Source organism: Aphelocoma coerulescens, chromosome 3, assembly GCF_041296385.1.
Source record: "Aphelocoma coerulescens isolate FSJ_1873_10779 chromosome 3, UR_Acoe_1.0, whole genome shotgun sequence".
Lineage (NCBI taxonomy): Eukaryota > Metazoa > Chordata > Aves > Passeriformes > Corvidae > Aphelocoma > Aphelocoma coerulescens.
In genome coordinates this window covers 73,243,850-73,262,609 of record NC_091016.1, presented here as the reverse complement: position 1 = coordinate 73,262,609, position 18,760 = coordinate 73,243,850, and the positions used below count along the sequence as shown (strand labels likewise).

At 43.0% G+C, this 18,760-nt stretch overlaps 1 protein-coding gene across 1 annotated transcript in view; it reads left to right on the top strand.

Moving 5' to 3' along the window:
• The first annotated feature begins 6,038 nt into the window (after positions 1-6,038).
• CLVS2 (clavesin 2) overlaps positions 6,039-18,760 on the top strand; it is a 49,231-nt gene continuing 36,509 nt past the window's right edge. The window contains exons 1-2 of the mRNA XM_069008576.1: positions 6,039-6,457; positions 15,064-15,238. Coding sequence (XP_068864677.1) covers positions 6,069-6,457; positions 15,064-15,238 — 564 coding nt within the window. The 5' untranslated portion in view covers positions 6,039-6,068. The remainder of the gene's footprint in view (positions 6,458-15,063; positions 15,239-18,760) is intronic.

The following is an 18,760-nucleotide window of genomic DNA, read 5'->3' as shown; positions in this document are numbered from 1 at the left end:
GATCATGAACAAGATCATTAAGTTTCTGGGAGACCTTATAGGCCTTCCAGTACCTAAAGGGGGCCTGCAAGAGCTGGAGAGGGACTTTGGACAAGGGTTAAGGATCACTTTTCACAAGTGATAGAACAAGGGGTAATGGCATTACACTGAAAGAGGGGAGGTTTAGATTAAATGGAAGAAATTCTCTCCTGTGAGAGTGATGAGACACTGGAACAGGTTGCTCAGAGAAGCTGTGGATGCCCTGTCCCTGAAAATGTTCATCCCTGGAAGTTTGGATAGGGGTTTGACCAACCCGGTCTGGTGGGTGGCATCCCTGCCCATGGCAGGAGAGCTGGAACTAGGGGATCTTTAAGATCCCTGCTGACCCAAGTCATTCTATGATTTTATAATCAGTTGCTAAGTCCCAGTTGTAGTATAGGAACTTGTTAATTCACAGCAGACTTCAAAGATTAACTCAGAAAATACTTCAGGAGTCAAGGAGCCTAACAGTAGTTGATACTGTTCCTGAGGCTTCCACATTAAGCCACTCTGGAGGCACATTATGAACTGACAAAGATGCTTGTTCTGACCACCAATAGTTGTTCTTATGCTCTTAAAATGTTTGAATGATGTTTCTAAATTGATTCTGAAATGGGATCTGACTTTGAATTTAGCTGGCTTTGATTTAGGTGTTGTTTACATACTTTTGACAAAGTTGTATTTAGCACTTTTCAAAAACGTCAAGGACACAATATGTATTCACAAAAAAGCTGCTGAAGAGGAATGGATGTGAGCATATATATTCCTGGTTATATGTACTTTCAAACATATTTCTCAGCTCTTTAGATATATCACAGCTACACATAAGACAAACTGTCCTGGAAATTTGATCCTAAGTGAACAACTGTCCTGAAGGAATGCCCAGAGCAGGATTCTGAGGACAATGTAACTCTAAGTCCAAGACAGCAGCAAGAGCTGTCTAGGGTCTTCAACCAGTTCAGAGGAAGTGTGGTACCAACACTGGTCTTAATACAGTTATTTTCTCATCCACCAACAGTATTTTTTTCAAAGTTTTATTTCTGCATTCTATTTTTGTTCCTGAATACACTGGTCTGTTGATGATTTTAAACAATTTAATTCTGAACATGACTTAAGATCTCTGTTATCAAACACCTACACGAACACCTTTGTGCCTTATTTGTGTTTAAGTTTTATTTCTAATCAGCTGCCTAACTGCAGTGCTTGTAGAATTGCAAAACACTTGGATTTTAATTGTATCAAGTTGAGGCATAAGTGACTATAAAAGTCTCAAAGAAAAATAATAGTTTCTAAGTGCAAGTGAAAAGATGCTGAGATTTACATAATGGATTTAGTCAGACACCCCTACTGTTTTATAGAGGGAAAAGTGCATGTGCACAATAAATAAATTACACTCTGCCATCAGTAGGTTGCATCTAAATGCATTAGTGGCTCCATTTTCCCCTCATGACTTAGGTGGGGTAACGTATTGGAAAGCACATATTTTTTCATAATACTATGTAATTGGTTTGATAAATCTGCTTACAGATGACAGAGTTTTTTATTGCTTCTACTGACTAAGTTACTTATATTTAAACCAGATCTTTTGTATGTTTACATGCAAGATCTCAAAATATTGAAAAAAAAATTATTATTGTCTGTGGCTCAGATAGAATATGACCAATATCTTGTTCTTTCACCTACTCTGCCTTCAGGCTGCCTTGCTATGTGTGCTTTTCATAGTGTCCACCTCCTAAATCTACTCAGTTCAGGAAAGAGGTGGCTAAAGCACATCCTTCCACCTCCACACTGCCCTCCACAAGGGTGTTTTGATCTATTTATCAACAATTCATTGCCAAAATTCTTTTCTTGAAATGCTTCTCAAATTCAATGAATCTCATTTTAATATGGCAAAGTAAAATTTAGAAATTGTTAAATTATTAAAACAATTTTTATGAAGACTGAACCTTTCTTTAAAAATAAAAAATACAGAAAATGGAAAGTTTTTGATGAATTTAATTTATTTGACTTCCAGATTTTTTTACCCTCTTTTTCCATACTTTTCCCTGTGCTTTTCTGGACTTTTTTTTTTATTTCAAAAAGGGTAAGAAGAATGGATTAAATATGGTCAAAATGGGGAAAACCAAAAAATGGAACAATAATGCAAGTTTCCAGATAAATTCCATGTATTTTTTTTTAATTAATAATCTTTAGAAATAGCCTTTTCTGTCAAAATTGTTAACATTGTCATTTTGGCCAGCTCACTTATTTTCTCTGTTCAGTGCATTTGTGCACTGAAATAAAGGAGAAAATCTAATATATGTATTATGTTTCCATTTGCAAAAGGAAACTAAAGCAGATTAAGGATTGTGTTACCAGAGGTCTGTATCAGGTTTGTATGGCCAGGTTTTGGTGGCTGGGGAGCTACAGGGGTGGCTTCTGCAAGAAGCTGCCAGAAACTTCCTCCATGTCTGGCAGAGCCAATCCCTGGTGGCTTCAAAGACGGATGTGCCACTGGCCAAGGCTGGGCCAATCAGAAATGATGGTAACACTTCTGGGATAACAGATTTAACAAGAGAAAAAAAAGTTACTGCACAGTGGTAGTTGCGGCCAGAGAAGAGCAGGGTGAGGATATGTGAGAGGAACAGCCCTGCAAACCAAGGTCAGTGCAGAAGGAGTGGCAGGAGGTGCTCCAGGCACCAGAGCTGGGATTTCTCTGCAGCCTGTGCTGCTCATGCCCCTGCAGCCCATGGAGTTCCACAGGGATGCAGAGATCCACCTGCAGCCCCTGGAGGAGACCCATGCTGGAGCAGGTGGATGCCTGAGGGGAGGCTGTGACCCCAAGGGAGGCCTGTACTGGAGCAGGGTCCTGGCAGGGACCTGCAGACCTGTGGAGAGAGGGGCCCACACTGGAGCAGGTTTCCTGGTAGAATTTGTGAACCCATGCTGGAGCAGGCTGCCCTTGAAGGACTGCACCCCATGGAAGTGTGACCCACATTAGAGCAGTTTGTGGAGGACTGTGCCTGTGGGATGGACTCACATTGGAGAAATTTGTGGAGAACTGTCTCCTGTGGGAGGAGACCCCATGCTGGAGCAAGGGAAGGGCTCCTCTCCCTGAGAAACATGTGATGAACTGACCACAATCCCCATTCCCTGTTTCCTTGCGCCACTGGGGGAGGAGGTAGAGCTGGGAAGGAGGGAAGGGTACAGGGAAGGTGTTTTTAAGGTCCTATTTTACTTCTTATTATCCTGCTCTGATTTTGTTAGCAATAAATTCAATTAATATCTCTAATTTGAGCCTGTTTTATGACAGTACTTGATGAGTGATCTCTCCTGGTCCTTATCTCAACTCATGAACCTTTTGTTATATTTTCTTTCCCTGTCCAGCTCTGGAGCGGAGGGAGAAGTGGTTTTGGTGTCTGGCATTCAGCCAGTGTGAATGCACTACAAGGTCACAGATAGGATATGGTATGGACTTGATTTTGCCAGACACTGGATGCCTGCAGCTCACCTTGCACCAAGTGAATTTAAGGCACTTGTCACATGACCTACTCTTTTATTAGCTTAGTTACAATGGAAAAGGCAGAGCAGAAGCATCAGAAATGGAAAATGATGGCAGGAAAAGTCTGGCAGTTTGTTCCACAGGGGTGATGGAAACTGCTATTCTGAAAGGCTCCCTGCGGAGGTAATGTAGAGGGAGATAGTAAGAGCAAAGGGAAATGAAGATTTCAGAAAGATAGAAAATAATAAAAAAGTGCACAAACTATTTCTGGAGCAATAACTACTCTAAGAAAAAGGTATCAACCCAGATGAATCAAATCTACATAATTTAAAGTCATTTTATCAGACAATGAGAAATAAGAGAGTGATTCAGCCCTTAGATAGATAGCGTATCTTTCTTTCTTGTGAGACATCTCAAATCACACCATGAAATTCAGATGGAACAGAGCTGGGGCACAACGACTGGGCATTATTAGACTGGTCCTTCCAAAAGATTCTCCTTAAGCTAGGACATTGGAAGTCTGGTCCCAGCGCAGGAAGGACTGGGGTTTCTCTCTGCCTTTCTAGCTACCCACGTTTGCAGACATTTTGAGATCCGGCAGCTAAGAAGAAATAGGTAAAACCTGACCCTTACCTGGCACAAAGAAGGGATCTGATGAAGAGCTGCAAACCCATATAAAATCCAGTAAACTCCAAAAAACTCCTTTCAGCCTCCAAAAGGATGACGAATTTGCTACCCAAGCACTGCTGGCTGCTTAGACCTTGCTCATTGCAAAGGGCTCCTTCCTGCTGCCAAGCACCTGCTGATGGCCTGAAGAACATGCAGGGTATCACTGAAATGTTTCTATGAGCCCCACTATTTGTCTGAGAATCCATCCTATGCTTTGTGCTGGTGCATATCCCATATATACTGTGTATGGATCAGTGACCTTGTGCCTTTTCAGTAATTCAGCCTGTGTGCTCTGGCTCCTTGGGAAAGGAGCCCAATGCAGTACCAAAGAGCTGCCCTTCCCATAGGAAGGAGGAGGAGGAGGCACACGTTACAGGCTTTCCCATGTTTGCTCTGTCTTTTGTGTGAGCTTGGTTTTCACAGATATATTTGCACTGGGAAGGTCCAGCCCTACAGACAAAGGTCAAATGCTTTCCAGTGGAAACTTTTCCCTGAAAGAGACTGCAGCATCAAACTTTCCTGCGTGAAAAAAGGGCATCTTTCCTCACTGAAATATTCAGTACACAGAAGTAAGATATTTTTGCCCTTTGCAATATAATGTAACTAGAGACATGCTGCCTCCAACATGAGGCCACAAAAGAGGGTTGCTTTATTTTACTCCCAGATTTTTAAGCTCACAATGCTTCATGTTAGGAAATTCAGTCACAAGAGAGGATTGCTCGGAAAGCAATTGATGAACAACATCTCGCTACTGGCACGACCCCGACACCGGACGCTTGGTCCGACTCCCGGGGGATGCTCCCTGGGGGTTTACGCGTGGCCCCATCGACCCCGTAGCCCCCCGGCCACCGCCCCGCACACCGGGCCACCACCATCTTCTTGGTGGCCGCAGCGGCGCGGCTCTGCAAACGCCCCCTCCTCCGCCGCCGGGAGCCCCGCACCCGCGGGCTGCGCTGCGCCGCTCTGCGCGGGGCACGGCAGAGCGCGCCCGGGTGCGCGCCCGTGCGTGAGCGGGTGCGCGCGTGTGTGAGTGCGCGCGCAAGGCGGGGCCGCGCAGCAGGCAGCCCCGCGCCGGCTGGTGCCGTCTGCGAGCCGGGGCGTGGAGCGGAGGAGGGCGCGGGAGGGGGGGGGACGAGCATCCTCCAGGCCGAGGCTCCGTTCGGTTTTCCGGGCTCCGCGCCGGCGAGCGGGAGGCGCTTCGGCAGCAGTACCGGCGAAGTACCTGCGGATCGGCTTTCCTCCTCCTCACTGGCTTTTTTTAGTTTGGTGGTGGTGGTGGTGCTTTTTTTTTTTTTTTTTTTTTTCCCCCTTAACCCTCCCTCAAATCCAGGGAGACGCTTCTGAAGCGGGGCGAGCGCTGATCTTACGTAAATGGTGCTGCTCCGGGGAGGGCATCTCCCCTGCCAGCCCCGGGCCAGGGGAGCATCCCCGGGCGCCGCTCGCCCTGCCTAGCGACCGGGCTCCTCGCTGCCGCCGCCGCCCTGCCCGAGATCCGCACCGGCAGCGGCACCGGCGGGGGCGGGCGGTGAGCAGCAGCCGGCAGCCCGCAGCCCCGTCCCCGGCGGGTTTCGGCGCCTCCGCGGACCGGCTGCGGGGATGATGCGGCGCGTCGGACCCCGCGGCGGGGAGGGCGCTATGTCAGAGAGATAACGCGCCTCCGCCAGCAGCCCGGGGGCAGTCTCGCTGCCAGCCCCCCCCGGGACCCGGCTGCCTGGGAGCCGCTCGCATCTCGGCGGACGGACTGGCCGCGGCGGCGGGGCCGGGGAGCGGCGGGGCGAGGCCCGGCGGGGCGGGGGAGCGGCGGCCGGCCGTGCCGGGGCACCCCGCCTCCGGGGGGCAAGCGGCCGGGAGGCTGAGGAGCGCAGGCAGCAGAGCCGGGGAGGAGGAGGAGGGCAGCGCCATGACTCATTTGCAGGCAGGTCTCTCCCCGGAGACTCTGGAGAAAGCCCGGCTGGAGCTGAACGAGAACCCCGACACCTTGCACCAGGACATCCAGGAGGTGCGGGATATGGTCATCACCCGGCCGGACATCGGCTTCCTCCGCACCGACGATGCCTTCATCCTGCGGTTTCTGCGGGCCAGGAAGTTTCAGCACTTCGAGGCGTTTCGCCTCCTGGCCCAATACTTTGAATATCGCCAGCAGAACCTGGACATGTTTAAGAGCTTCAAGGCCACAGACCCGGGCATCAAGCAAGCGCTGAAGGATGGTTTCCCCGGCGGGCTGGCCAACCTGGACCACTACGGCAGGAAAATCCTCGTCCTTTTTGCTGCCAACTGGGACCAGAGCAGGTAAAAGCAGCCCACCTCAACCCGCTCTCCCCCCGGGCAATGCGTGGGAAAGCCGTGCCAGAGCAGAGGGAGAGAGGGTGGGCAGCAGGGACACACCCGGCGCTGCCCACAGGGGGCTGGGCAGCAGCCTGGAAGGCAGAGGGAGAGAAGAAAGAAGAAATGTATTTTGTAGCTTAGAGCCCTTTCAACCAGCTCATCCTTTGGGGTGTGAATTTTGGGAGGCAAGTAGACACTGCTGAGGTGCTCTTCTCAGCTGTCTGCTAGGAGGTTGACACCCTTCTGCCTCCCCTCAGCCGAAGTGGGCTGGCACGTAGATGATGTGCTTATCCTCCAGACAAAGGCTGGTTGCACTCTCGGCTGGTCCTTCTGCTTCAGCACACACAGAGCTGCTCAGGTGCCATGGGAGAAAGTGGGAGATGCTGTGTGTAGAACAGGAGTACCCATGATGGCTTTTGAGATGAAAAGTTTGCCTGTGCAGGAAGCTGAGACTCTGAATCCTTGTCCTCAGCTAAAGAAAGCTCTTCCTGAGCCACCTGGAAATGCTAGGATGGCACTTGCTGTAACCACTTCTTTTCTCACTCATGCTGCTCGAAATGTCAACTCTCTGCATAATAAGATCCGAGCACATAAACCTTTGATAGCAAATTGAAGCCTAGTCCCTAGAAGAGTTTCTGATCTTTTTTTGGGACTACTATAGCCTGAAGATGACTCAGAAGGGTGACCCAAGATCTGTCTCCCATCAAGGCCGTTTTTAGCAATTGTCTTGATATTATGTGACACTATTTGTTTATTCTAAATACCTTGTGGGGTGTCACGCTCATTTTCTCCTGCAGTCTAAAATTATATCCACAAAAATGACATGATTTCAGTACATTTAAACTCTCTAAAAACTGCTTCTGTGAACACTGTATTATTTTCTTTGGCTCCTAACCTGAGTACAGGTTTAGGTTCTGAAGCACTTTTTAATGAGAACACTTAGAATCTTGCTAGTTGCCATCTTTTTTGCATTTAACACAGTGCTGAGTGCTCAGTGCAGATATCCTCAGCTCAGCTACTTTGAAACTTTGGGGAGGACTCAAACAGTGTGGACAGAAAGGACAAAATTTGGGGGAAAGGCATGTTTAAGTTTGCCCTTTAGGTGTTTGTTTAGCTGTCCTCTTGCAGGCTGTGTGGATTGCCATCACAGGGAGCATTCCCAAAGCTCCCTGCACCGGTTGGTGTTACAGCTGCGTACAGGTCTCTGCCCAGAGGGATGCTGGCCCACCGTGGCTTTCCTCTCCTCCCGACATGGCAGCCACACCCGCACTGTCTGTGGGAGAAGTTTCCTGTCCTTTGCTAACCCATGAATCAAGTCTAGGGACTAGGGGAAAGCTGTCTGGCACAAATCAAAACTGCCCACAGCCAGGATAACAACTAGGAAGGGTGGATGAATATATGCAGAGCTGGGGCCAGCGTCCTTTTTCTGCTTTGGTTTTCTAGCAGATGGAGCAAAAAAGCTGAGCAAGGAGCAGTGGTGATGAGGCTAAGGACTCGCTGAGTGGGTTTCCTTTTCCACATAAGGACCTTCCTTGTTTCCCACATTAAGGATCAAGTCAACTTTTAATTTTAAAAACAACTCCACAAACTCTTAAAATCCCTGAAGGAAGAATTAGCAAAGAAACAGATATTTAGGACTTTTATTAACTTGTATGTCTATGATGAAGTTCCCTTGTTAAAGGTAATGTGACCTACTGTATACTGCTGTTTCTTATTAATGAAAAAATCCTAAAGCTTCATGTCACACTTGTTATATCATCACTCGACTTGATACTAGACAAAAGAATACCAAGAATTCAAGTACAGAGAGAAAGTAGCATTTAAAACAATAATTGTCATGTGGAAAGAATAGGTTTATTTTCTTCTTGATGTTGGATGTGCTGATATTTAAAGTACATGAGCTCAGCTGACACAGCAATAAATTTATTGTGATTTTTTTCATGAACTCCAGTTGGTATGATTAATATTACTTATGCTATGACAGCAAAGTGGCTGGGGTACACTGTAGTACTTACTGGACATGTTTGCAATTGGGTGCCTACTGCTTTTGAGCACTGCATGCCCACGGCACGCCTCTCCTCCAGAGCAAGGGATTTGTTTTCAGATAGACCACTCAGACAAAGCGGAGAGAGCTGAAGCCCAGCTGTGGGGAGTGGCTTGCTCCAAGGCACATGACAAGAGGCACATCTGGGAATGGAGCTAGGTCACTTTCTTTTCTAATTAATTTAGTGCCTTCCATTATCTGATGCTCGGTGGCTTATCCTGGGGAGCATTGTGGAACTTATGCCAGGGCTGCTGTGCAATATGTCTCAAGCTTATGCCTTAAATGACTTGAGATCTTGCAGTACGTAACCCAGTGTTCCTCTTGCAGCAGCAGTGGGAGGATTACTTATTGAAGCCTGTCTTGTTATGCCCTCTTTTTATGCTTCATAAACTAAGTTAATAGAGCACAGCAAGCCTCCACATTTATCATGTATGTGCAACTTACTACGGCCAGGATGTAACAATTAGAAATAAAAAGTTCCAATTTGTTATTTAAATGAATAGCAGACATACTATAGATGATATATATAGCACTGCCAGCCTATGATTTACATAGTTCCAATTAGAAAGAAAGGTGTGGGAGACAAAAAATCCCTATGATAAAACAAGCCTGTGTACTAGGTGTAAAATCATTAAATTAAAGCCGGGCCTAAAAACTGTACCAGATGTCCTGCCATTTGAACAACCCAATTAGGCATGTATCAGACAACAAGCAAACAAAAAAAGGAAAGGTGAAAGATAATGTACTAAGTCGCCCAGCAACTTTTCAGTGTGACCCAGCCTGACTCTCCACCCTGTCTATACTATTGGGAAAATGAAGATCAGTGGCATTCCTGCCAGGAAGCTGGATAGCACTCAGGGAGTGATCAGCCTTCCCTATTGGCTTGTAGGTGTCTATGTGTGTTTGAAGACTCCCTTTTTCCTAATGTGTCCAGCTGGTGAAGTTTTATTCAATGACTAGTGTAATTAACTTCAGCTCTCAGCTGCAAGGGATCTGTTGTAAGGCATGGTCTTCTATATGCTTCCTGTCACCTGGACACACATTCCCCAGGAATATCAGTCCTTTTTGTTGCTATGTGTTTGAAACCTTTCCAGTATTAGTTATCTCAGGTTTTTCCTTAGAAAGTGCATTACAAGAGTGCAATGATACCTAGTTCCTGGCGGTGTCACAGTGACCCAGTCAGCTCACACCATCCTCAGTGAATATGGAAATCCTCTGCACTCATTTACTGCTGGCTCTGCTGTTGCATCAGATGGGGCAAAGACAGAGTGCATACAGCGGGGCAAAGACAGAGTGCACGGGTTTGCTTTCAAAACTATGCTTTCATGTGCACAAGTGCTAGAAACTTTTCTTTTCCTCCTGTTAAATGAAAATTTAACTTCTGTAACTATGAGGAGGCTGGTCTGCTCCTCAACTCACAATAAACAACAGGCAAGACAGCAAGGTATTTTTGAAGCTCTGATGGAGTAAGTATGACAAAATAAATAGCAATGCTAACAAGAGTAACATATTAACATTAAAAATCCCTGTTTAGCAGAGTCAATTTTTGTTTAGAAGTTATATCTTCCAAATGTTAACTATTAACAGTTAACACTGTTAACTGTGTAAGAACTGTCATTATTTCTACAATTGCACCTGCTGACTGATGCTGTCTTACTGTTTCCTAGTTTTCCCCCAGCTATCCCTATCTGAGTATCATCACCTGTATTTAGACTGTAGGTGTTTTGGCCAGGGAGCTTTTCATCAATGCTAATGTGAAATTTAGATCAGCTGAATCTTCATCTGTGACTGTTAGACTCTGGGCTAATATATGGCATAATGAATGGTATTAAATCTGAATCGAAAAGTTAATCTGGTAAAATATTTGAAACTATTTCTACTTTTTCTATGCATTTTTTGTAACACTGGTAGTACTTTTTGTTTTAGAATAAGGTATCCCCAGGGCATGCTGCTGCTGCTTAAGCAGAATAGCCATAAGAGAACTTTCAATCCCCTATCTTTTCAGCATTCAAATCTGTACCCAGACTGACAAACCAAGGAGATATGAGGCATCATTTCTAAGTACTCCTTTGTTTATCTTGAGGGCTCTTGTTTCACTGAAATTCTAAAAATAGTGAGCCAGAACAGTAGTTTAGAAATGGGATGATGGCTCAGAGACTTGACCAGCTTTCTCTTTTAAACCACAGTGGCACAAGAGCTCATTTGACAGAAGCCTCTTCTTGTCCAAATGGTGGTGAATTTAAAATACAGACTGTGTATTCTTTATGTGTTTAGGACCTTCAAGAGACATATGGCTCAAATCCAAGCAAAGGAGACTTAGCATTTTTCTCTTCTAGTTCACATCCTGGGAGGGAGATTCATGCCATTCAGTTTTAATTCTTAAAATAACTCAAAATTTCTTTCTTGTAGGGAGGAGATGAAAAATAGCCATAGAGATAGTAGGGCAACTCTGCTAAATCAGATTATCTGTTATTCAGTGCAAAAGTGAATTGACTGGAACCAGAATCTGGTTAAACAGATGATATGGTTGATGCCACTCATCATCAAGAACATAAAGTATTGAAAACAGCTGACACAGCTGAATTTGACATGAGACATCTGTACCCTGCATTCTCCTTGTCTCTTTATGTTGGCCTGGTGGATGCATACAAGAGGATGCATACAAGAGGATGCATAGACCACTTAACTGAGAGGTAAAGGTGAAAGATCCTAGTGAAGTATAACCAGGAGTTGATAGCAATGTTTGCCAGACTGTTTTCCCCAGAAATCCTTGGAAATACGTTGAATCTGTTCATGTGCCACAGAAAAACTCTCAAATAACTTTTCTGTAAAGGGGAAGTTGCTGCCACTGTTAAATTAAAAGAGAGTGGGATGCTCAGTAAATTGTTTGTGGTCTTCTGTTCTTGACAAATAAATGTCCCAGTGAGGCATTTCCCTGGAAAGTTCTGTCACTGTTGGGTTAGAAATGGTAGCCATCCCATTTGAAAAATGGGATTGAAAAAGCATTTGAAAGAATCACTGTCAGTGTGGCTACTAACTTGTCTCACCTTCCCAGGCTCTATTGCTTTAAAGTCAACCTGAATGAAAAATTTCAAGAGGTAACAGAGTGTGTCTTGTGTACCAGTCCCTGTTTCAGTCAGTCTCGAGCTAGGACTCACATAAAAAAGGAACATTAAGAGTGCATTATATATGTGATAATGTATTCCCAGCATTTGTTGCTCACATTAATAACTGGACTAAAAAACTTGTCCAAGTTTTCCATTGAATTAAGCATGGTTCCATAAATAGAAGGCATTAAATACATTTAAATTAACTGTGAGTTCTTGATTATCCTAGCAATTAGTAATACATTGATAGCTACAATATGTCCCATAAGAGTCTGTTTAAACAAGTGAACGCAACTGGATTTAGCCATAAATAAATTAGGATTTATTTATTCACAGCCTAACTTCAGGCTGCTACAGAACATGTACTGCAGCCAGTTGGGCCCAGCACACCCTACAAATCTGACAGCACTAGGGCAATCATTAAAAAACTGGTGCCAGGGCAAAATGAGTGGCTTGCTGTTCCCTATGTACACGTTTTTGCTTAGCACAGATTGGTAAGAATAAAACAATACCATCTTCCCCTCAGACTTTACACCATAGTCTCTTCAAATTAAAGGCTAATGTTTTCTTTTTTTCTTTTCCTTCAAAGTAGAAAGGCGGTCAGATCTGTTGTGGACCCAATTTATTTCACATTCACTAGCTTATCCTGTTTTTCTCACGTTTGACTCGTCATATTTCTGTATCTATGTGGAAAGTAATTCAGTGTGGAATAAAAGTTTCAGCAACAAAATCCTGAGTAATTTTTCACAACCTCATTTTACATAGGATTTTGATTTCCCTAAAGTCCAGCCAAGCGTGGAGTATATTTTATGGCAGAGCCTGTGCATCCTGTGACACAAACAGTAGTAGCAGTGAGGTGAAATGTCGGACAACACAGGGCTGGAGTGGATTAAAGATGAGTCTTTACGCAAATAACTCTGTGCTGTGTGAAAGCTTCCATGCAGTTTCTTCAATCATGTTTTGTTTGCTTGGGCTGTTCAGCTGATACTTTCAATACTCGGCTTTTTGCACCACCTAAGATTTCATTTACCACACCACAGGTTTACATTTCTGGCTTGTCTCAGCCCGTGTTCAGAGCAAAAGCTGCTTTAAATACTCACTAATGGATTTGTCTGTCTTTCTGATGCTCAGTACTGTACTTAAGTAAGGTATCGAAACCAAGAGAAGAGATCCAGTACAGAATGAAGAATAGCTCCTATCTTCAACTAATTGCCCTGAAGGGTATATGGGGTGGGAGGCTTGATTGTTAGTGACATGTCCTTTTATACTTCTGATGTGGCTTTTTAGACTTTAAGAGTACTTCAGATACCTCCCTCTGGCAGAAAGAGTTCTTGCTTGCTTTTAGCCAGACCTGTTTTGTGCAGGACTTCTCTCTTTTTTTTTAGTGAGTAAACATAAATATTGCCATTGTTGTTGTGGACTGTATTTCTTACACTAAGCAAACCTGCAATAGGAGTTCTGGGGATGGTGAATATGCTGTGGATTTATGGAGACCCAGTCCTGTGACTGTTATTTACTCTCTGTGGTGGCTGAAACCCTGTTCCCATTGATGCCTGACAGTTTTCCCGTTGACTTAAATGAATTCAACACATAATTAGGCGTATTTGTGTTTACATGTATACATCTTGTATTTAACACTTAGGTATGCATTAAAAAAGCATTTTATGGTCAGTCATAGAGACTGGCCTCATAAACAAAGAATCTTGATGTCTGATGCACCAGATTTCCAGCAGCCTTGTGCCACTAGGAAGCTGTTAATCCAAGGCATGTGACGTCTCCTTAAACTCCTTAGGGAGGATATTAGAGATGTACATCAGGGACCTGGGACCCTTCTTCCAGGACTGAATGTAGGGTTCTGCTTTGTGGAGCCCTTCTGGAGAATGAGATCTTTTGAATGGGGCAAGCTAAATGTCAAGTAGGGTTGAGGCTAATTTTAGAATCTGAACATTTTGAATGTCTGTTCCTTGTATGAACTGTGGTTAAAATTGTCCTTGGACCAAGGCATTCCAAACTTCCTGTAAACCTTAGATCTCAGAAAAGTAAAGCATTAGAAAAGAGTTAAATCTCAGAAAAGTTCAAAGGAGAGGAGTGAATATGAAAAAATTTATCCCAGTCAATTAAAAAAGAAATTAAAAAAAAAAAGGATCTCCAAAATGAAGAGAAGAATTTTGTAAAATAATGCTTCCCCTAGTGTTTTCTAGGGGAAACACACTTTCTCTTGTTCTGACATTAGGAGAGTCCTTTTTTAATCCCTTTTCTGTGAATGCATAACTGGGAAGTTCACTGAATTTTAGTTGGCTAAAAAAACAAAGATGGAAAGATTCAAGGAGTCAGCCACAACAGATTAATTTCATTTATGTGATTTCCTTTTGCAGATATTTTCAAAATACAGTTATGTCCACAACAGAACAGTCTGCTCATTGTATTAAAGCAAGTCAAATTCAGTATAATTTAATGTAATTTCTAAGTAGGCACACATGCTCTGTGCTACATGTGCAGAATGGTGAAGAATTCTCTAGGGACTCACAATTTTGAAAACTTCTGTTTGATGCCATCATGGGAGATATTTAAAGGGCCTTGCTTAAAAATATCTGTACACTGAATATTTAACTCTTTCATTTCTGGAATATTTGTATATCTGATATTTTTCAGGTTTAACTTTCTAGTGCCTCATTTGATACCATGGTGTGGACTGGCCAATTTATGTCTGTTTTGGTAACTGTTAATAAAATCCTAGAATCATAGAATGGTTTGGGTTGGAAGGGACCTCAAAGAGCATCTAGATCTAACCCCCTGCCATGAGCAGGGGCACCTTCACTAGACAGAAACACCTCAAACCTCTAGTGTGTGTCATTTTCTGCTTTTAAGACCCTTGACTAATCAGCCTTCTATAATTGTGGATTTAAGAGAAAAAAATTACACAGGGGAGGGATAAGGAGAGCATGTGGAAAGTCTCCTTTTTAGTTGATAATTTTGTAGGTCCTATTATTTCATTCCCTTAGGAAAATATAGAAGGGAACTTTGGATCTACGCTTCTGGTATTAGTCTTGGTTTTTGGTATCATTATGATTTTAGAAAAATATAATTTGTGTAGAAGCTCTTATATAGACATGTAATTACATGTAAAGATACTAAAGCAGCTTAGGATACTATACAAAAGTTCAAATTTGCTTTTGATGTGTTACATTCTTGTAGTTTTTTCTGCCTGGCTGATGGTCTATAGGTACATAATCCTGCTCCAGAAGATGAGCTCAACTAATCGAGCTTTTGAGGATTTCCCAGCTTTATGTACCCATGACTTCTGAGGATGCATTCGCACTCTTTGATTTAAACTTCTGACAGAGAGAGAATGCTCAGAACTTCTCCACCTCTGTGGCTGTTGCTCCTTCCCTAACCAAATCTCCTCTTCCCATTCTCAGGTACACACTGGTGGATATTTTGCGTGCCATACTTCTTTCTTTAGAAGCCATGATAGAAGACCCCGAGCTGCAAGTGAATGGATTTGTTTTGATTATAGACTGGAGCAACTTCACCTTCAAGCAGGCCTCCAAGCTCACACCAAGCATGCTTAGATTAGCCATAGAGGGCCTTCAGGTAACATTATTGTTTTCTTTCTTTTCCTAATTCTTTTTCATTTTGCAGTTCATTACAAATCTAGGTCGATAAAAAAGACCTAAACAAAACAAAATTCCAACAACTTCTGAATAGCAAGGCTATTAACACTTTAAGGTGTGGGTGTACAGGCAAGCTACTGTGAACTCAAAAGTGTGAACTCAGTCAGCTAACTGCAGTAACTCCTGATGTGTAGGCTCCTTCCTTGCTATAAATATGAGGTAACTTTTTTGTCTTTATTCCAAAGTGACTGGCTTTCTGTAAATTCAGATGGTGGCTTCTGCAACAGAAAGTTAGAAGTAATCAGTTTATGTTGTAATTATGCACAGGGCTAATGAAATAGGGGTTGCTGCTGCCATGCCAGCTTGGTTTTTTTCGTTGATTCCTTTGGAGACGGTCTCTACATCATTTGTAATAAAGTGTGGGGCCCTGTGATTAGACAGTTAGCTGGGACTATTTATTTACTCAAAGTTCAGCATATGCTTGGCTCTTTTTCTGGGTCAAGATTAATCTGAGCAGCAGCTTCTGGGACTGAGTATACAGTGATTTAAATTTCTTTCAGCTCATTGTAAATTCACTTTATATGGCATAGGCACATTCGTGGAAAGGATACTGCATAATTTGCATCTGTTTCCTATGGTATTTTATTCTTGTTAAAATGAAAAACTCAAATTGTTAGTTGTTTTCTGCACAAGTCTGAGTTGTCATGTTAAGAATATCTGTAATTCACTACTGTGGCAGTGTGCCTTGCATTTAAAAGGACATGTATTCCTATTCTGTGAGGTTTCTATCATTTATACATTTTTATTACTCATAAAGCAAAATAACAGCCTTACCTTTGAACTTTCTTCACTGTGATAGTGTGATTTTTGAAAAAACTTATATAGCAGCAGTATGGACTTGATTGCATTGATGAAATGGCTCAACTAATATTCAGCCTGCTGTTGCACACAGAAGGGTGGTCATGTGAGACAAAGATCTCAGATCTCATTTTGTTGTGTTTCCTTATGCAACAGTATGATTCTACTTTCTTTCGAGCTGCATTTGAAGGCAGCAGTGAAACCTGTGCCTTAGTAGTGCTGCATTTCCTTTTATTGCTTTCAAAGTTGGGGGTTTTTTTTTGTGCTTTTTTCAAAGTTAGCCATTGTTTTCTGGTTTAGAACATGAATAAATGCTTTAGTAGTCTTTGTTTTCAAATGCTGGTGTTTCTTCTTGGGCGTTGTTCAGAGATGGTTATTTTGAGGAGAGCTGCAGTGGATAGTTGCATCTGAAAATATGAAGAGTGGCCTACCAAACTTCAGGTGGGCTCTCAGACTCTGCATTCTCCTGCCATTGATTAGTTCATGACTGAATTGAGGAGAAGTCCTTTGGCTTACTTAACTTATCCATGCTGCCAGCTTTGTAGTTTCAAATATTCCTATTCCAAGTCTGATGGTGGCCAACACCTATGGCATCATTTTTTGCCTTCTGCCTGCAGTGCTGTTTACTGCAGAGATGCAAAAGTGGGCATGAAATGCTCCAAAAGAGAGAAGGAAGAGGCATTTCTGCCTTTTATTTTGGAGGAAAATGTATAGCGAAAACATCATTCTGAATGATGTCAAAGTAAAAAGTGCTTTATCAGGTAGTATGAAAAAGAACAAGAACAACTCACACTATTTATTTATGATCTTTGTAAATACTTTCTATTTAATCAGAGAAATGAAATTTACTTTGGCTTATAAGATTTAACAGGGCTCAAGATTCTGAACTTTACCATTTGGAGAATTTAAATATTTGTGTTGCTTAGGTGGAAGGGGACAGTGTCAGTGGGATTAGTGACCACTGAATTCGATGTTAGCCAAATCCCTTTGCCTCCTGAATGAAATCTACTGATTTTGCATTATATTTGCTTAGTTTCCATGGTAAGCAGAATACTCAATATGGTACATACCAAAGACTTTACAAGCTATTGCATTTTTGACTTTTCACAATGGCTTGCTGTTTAGGAAATTGCTTTTGGAAGCAAGGTAAGTAAATACGTAGTTTTCTACTGTATAGAAGAAGATGAGTTCTGGTATATACTTTGTCTGCAATATGTGTTAAATGGGAGTGTGAAAAGAATCATACTCCAAACTAACTTGGATAAATTAGAAAAAGTTCCTAGGTATCTGTTTCCAGGAAAAGAGACTTTTGGTCATGGAATTTTTAATGTTAGAGGACTGATTATCTGTAATCTGATGTGAAATTCTAGCATACCCATCACAGCAATGCTGTACCAAACAACTGATGAAGTGTAGGTCAGTGCTGAATTTTAGATCAAATGGTTTTGCTAGGCAAGAGGCAAAAACTTCATGTGGAGGTGGGGGCACTTGGCTGGGACCCTTGATGCTCCAGTCCTAGCTCATACACTGGCTGTGTGCTTTTAGAAAAAAGGAGCAACAATCTTCCTTGCAGATGCTTGTGGCTACAGCACTCAATGTTGCTCCACATCAGTGAGGAGGATTTGCACTTTGAGCTCCTACACCTTCCCTAATGTAGAACAAGGTCAGAAGGAAAACTTTCTGAGAGCTGAAACACATGCCTTGACTTTAGCACTTTGCGTTGACTCTCCCTAGTGTATTCAATGTGTGGATGTTTGTGAGTTCCAGTCTTTAGGTGCCCACTTTTCCCATTGATTTCTGTAGCCAGACACTGCTTTTTGGCTCGTGAAGAAGCTAATGTGTTCCTGAAAGCAGGGAGTGTTACAGTGTTGTGTGCTTCAATACCTGAGTGCCCTGATTAAGTCTCTTTCAAAAACTTTACAGAATTTTGTTTCTTTCACCAGTAATGGGTTGCAATCTGTGTGCTCCAGCTGTTTGTCTCATAGAAGAGAGAACTTTTGAGAGCTCTGAAGAAAACCAGTCCTAACTTTCCATAGACAGTGATAAACTCTGAGCAAAAAACCCAAAATTTATCAGATGGTTTCAATATAAGGAACAATTAACTTGGCTGGAATTCATCTGGACGGAGGAAGAAAAACTGTAGAGGGAAGGTACAGGAATCTATAAAACCATAGAATCATTGGATAATTCAGTTTGGAAAGGACCTCAGGGGCTTGGCAAATCCAACCCCCTTCTTAAAGCAGGGTCCCTGGTGAGGTTAGACCGGGATACAAACAAGATCATGGGTGGCTGGAGAGAGTGGACAAGCTGCAGATGTTATTTTTTATTTCCATTTTAAGAAATGGGCATCATCAGGTGATACTAGGAGGAGACCTGGCTCTTTATAACCGTTGTACAACGTCTGGGTAACTTGTGGAACTCTGTGCTATGGGAAATTCTGGATGCTTAAAGTTTAGTTGTGTTTAGAGAAAATGGAGAGATGAACTGAGTATTAGTAAGTACATAAAAACCTTCCTTAGGCTGTACAAAGTTGGAGATGAGGTGGATGCTGAGTGGAATAATCACATATGCTGTCTAAATTGTAGCTGCTCTAGGCTCTCAGTTTTGGCCTCTGTTAAGGACAGGATATGAGTATGGACTTTTG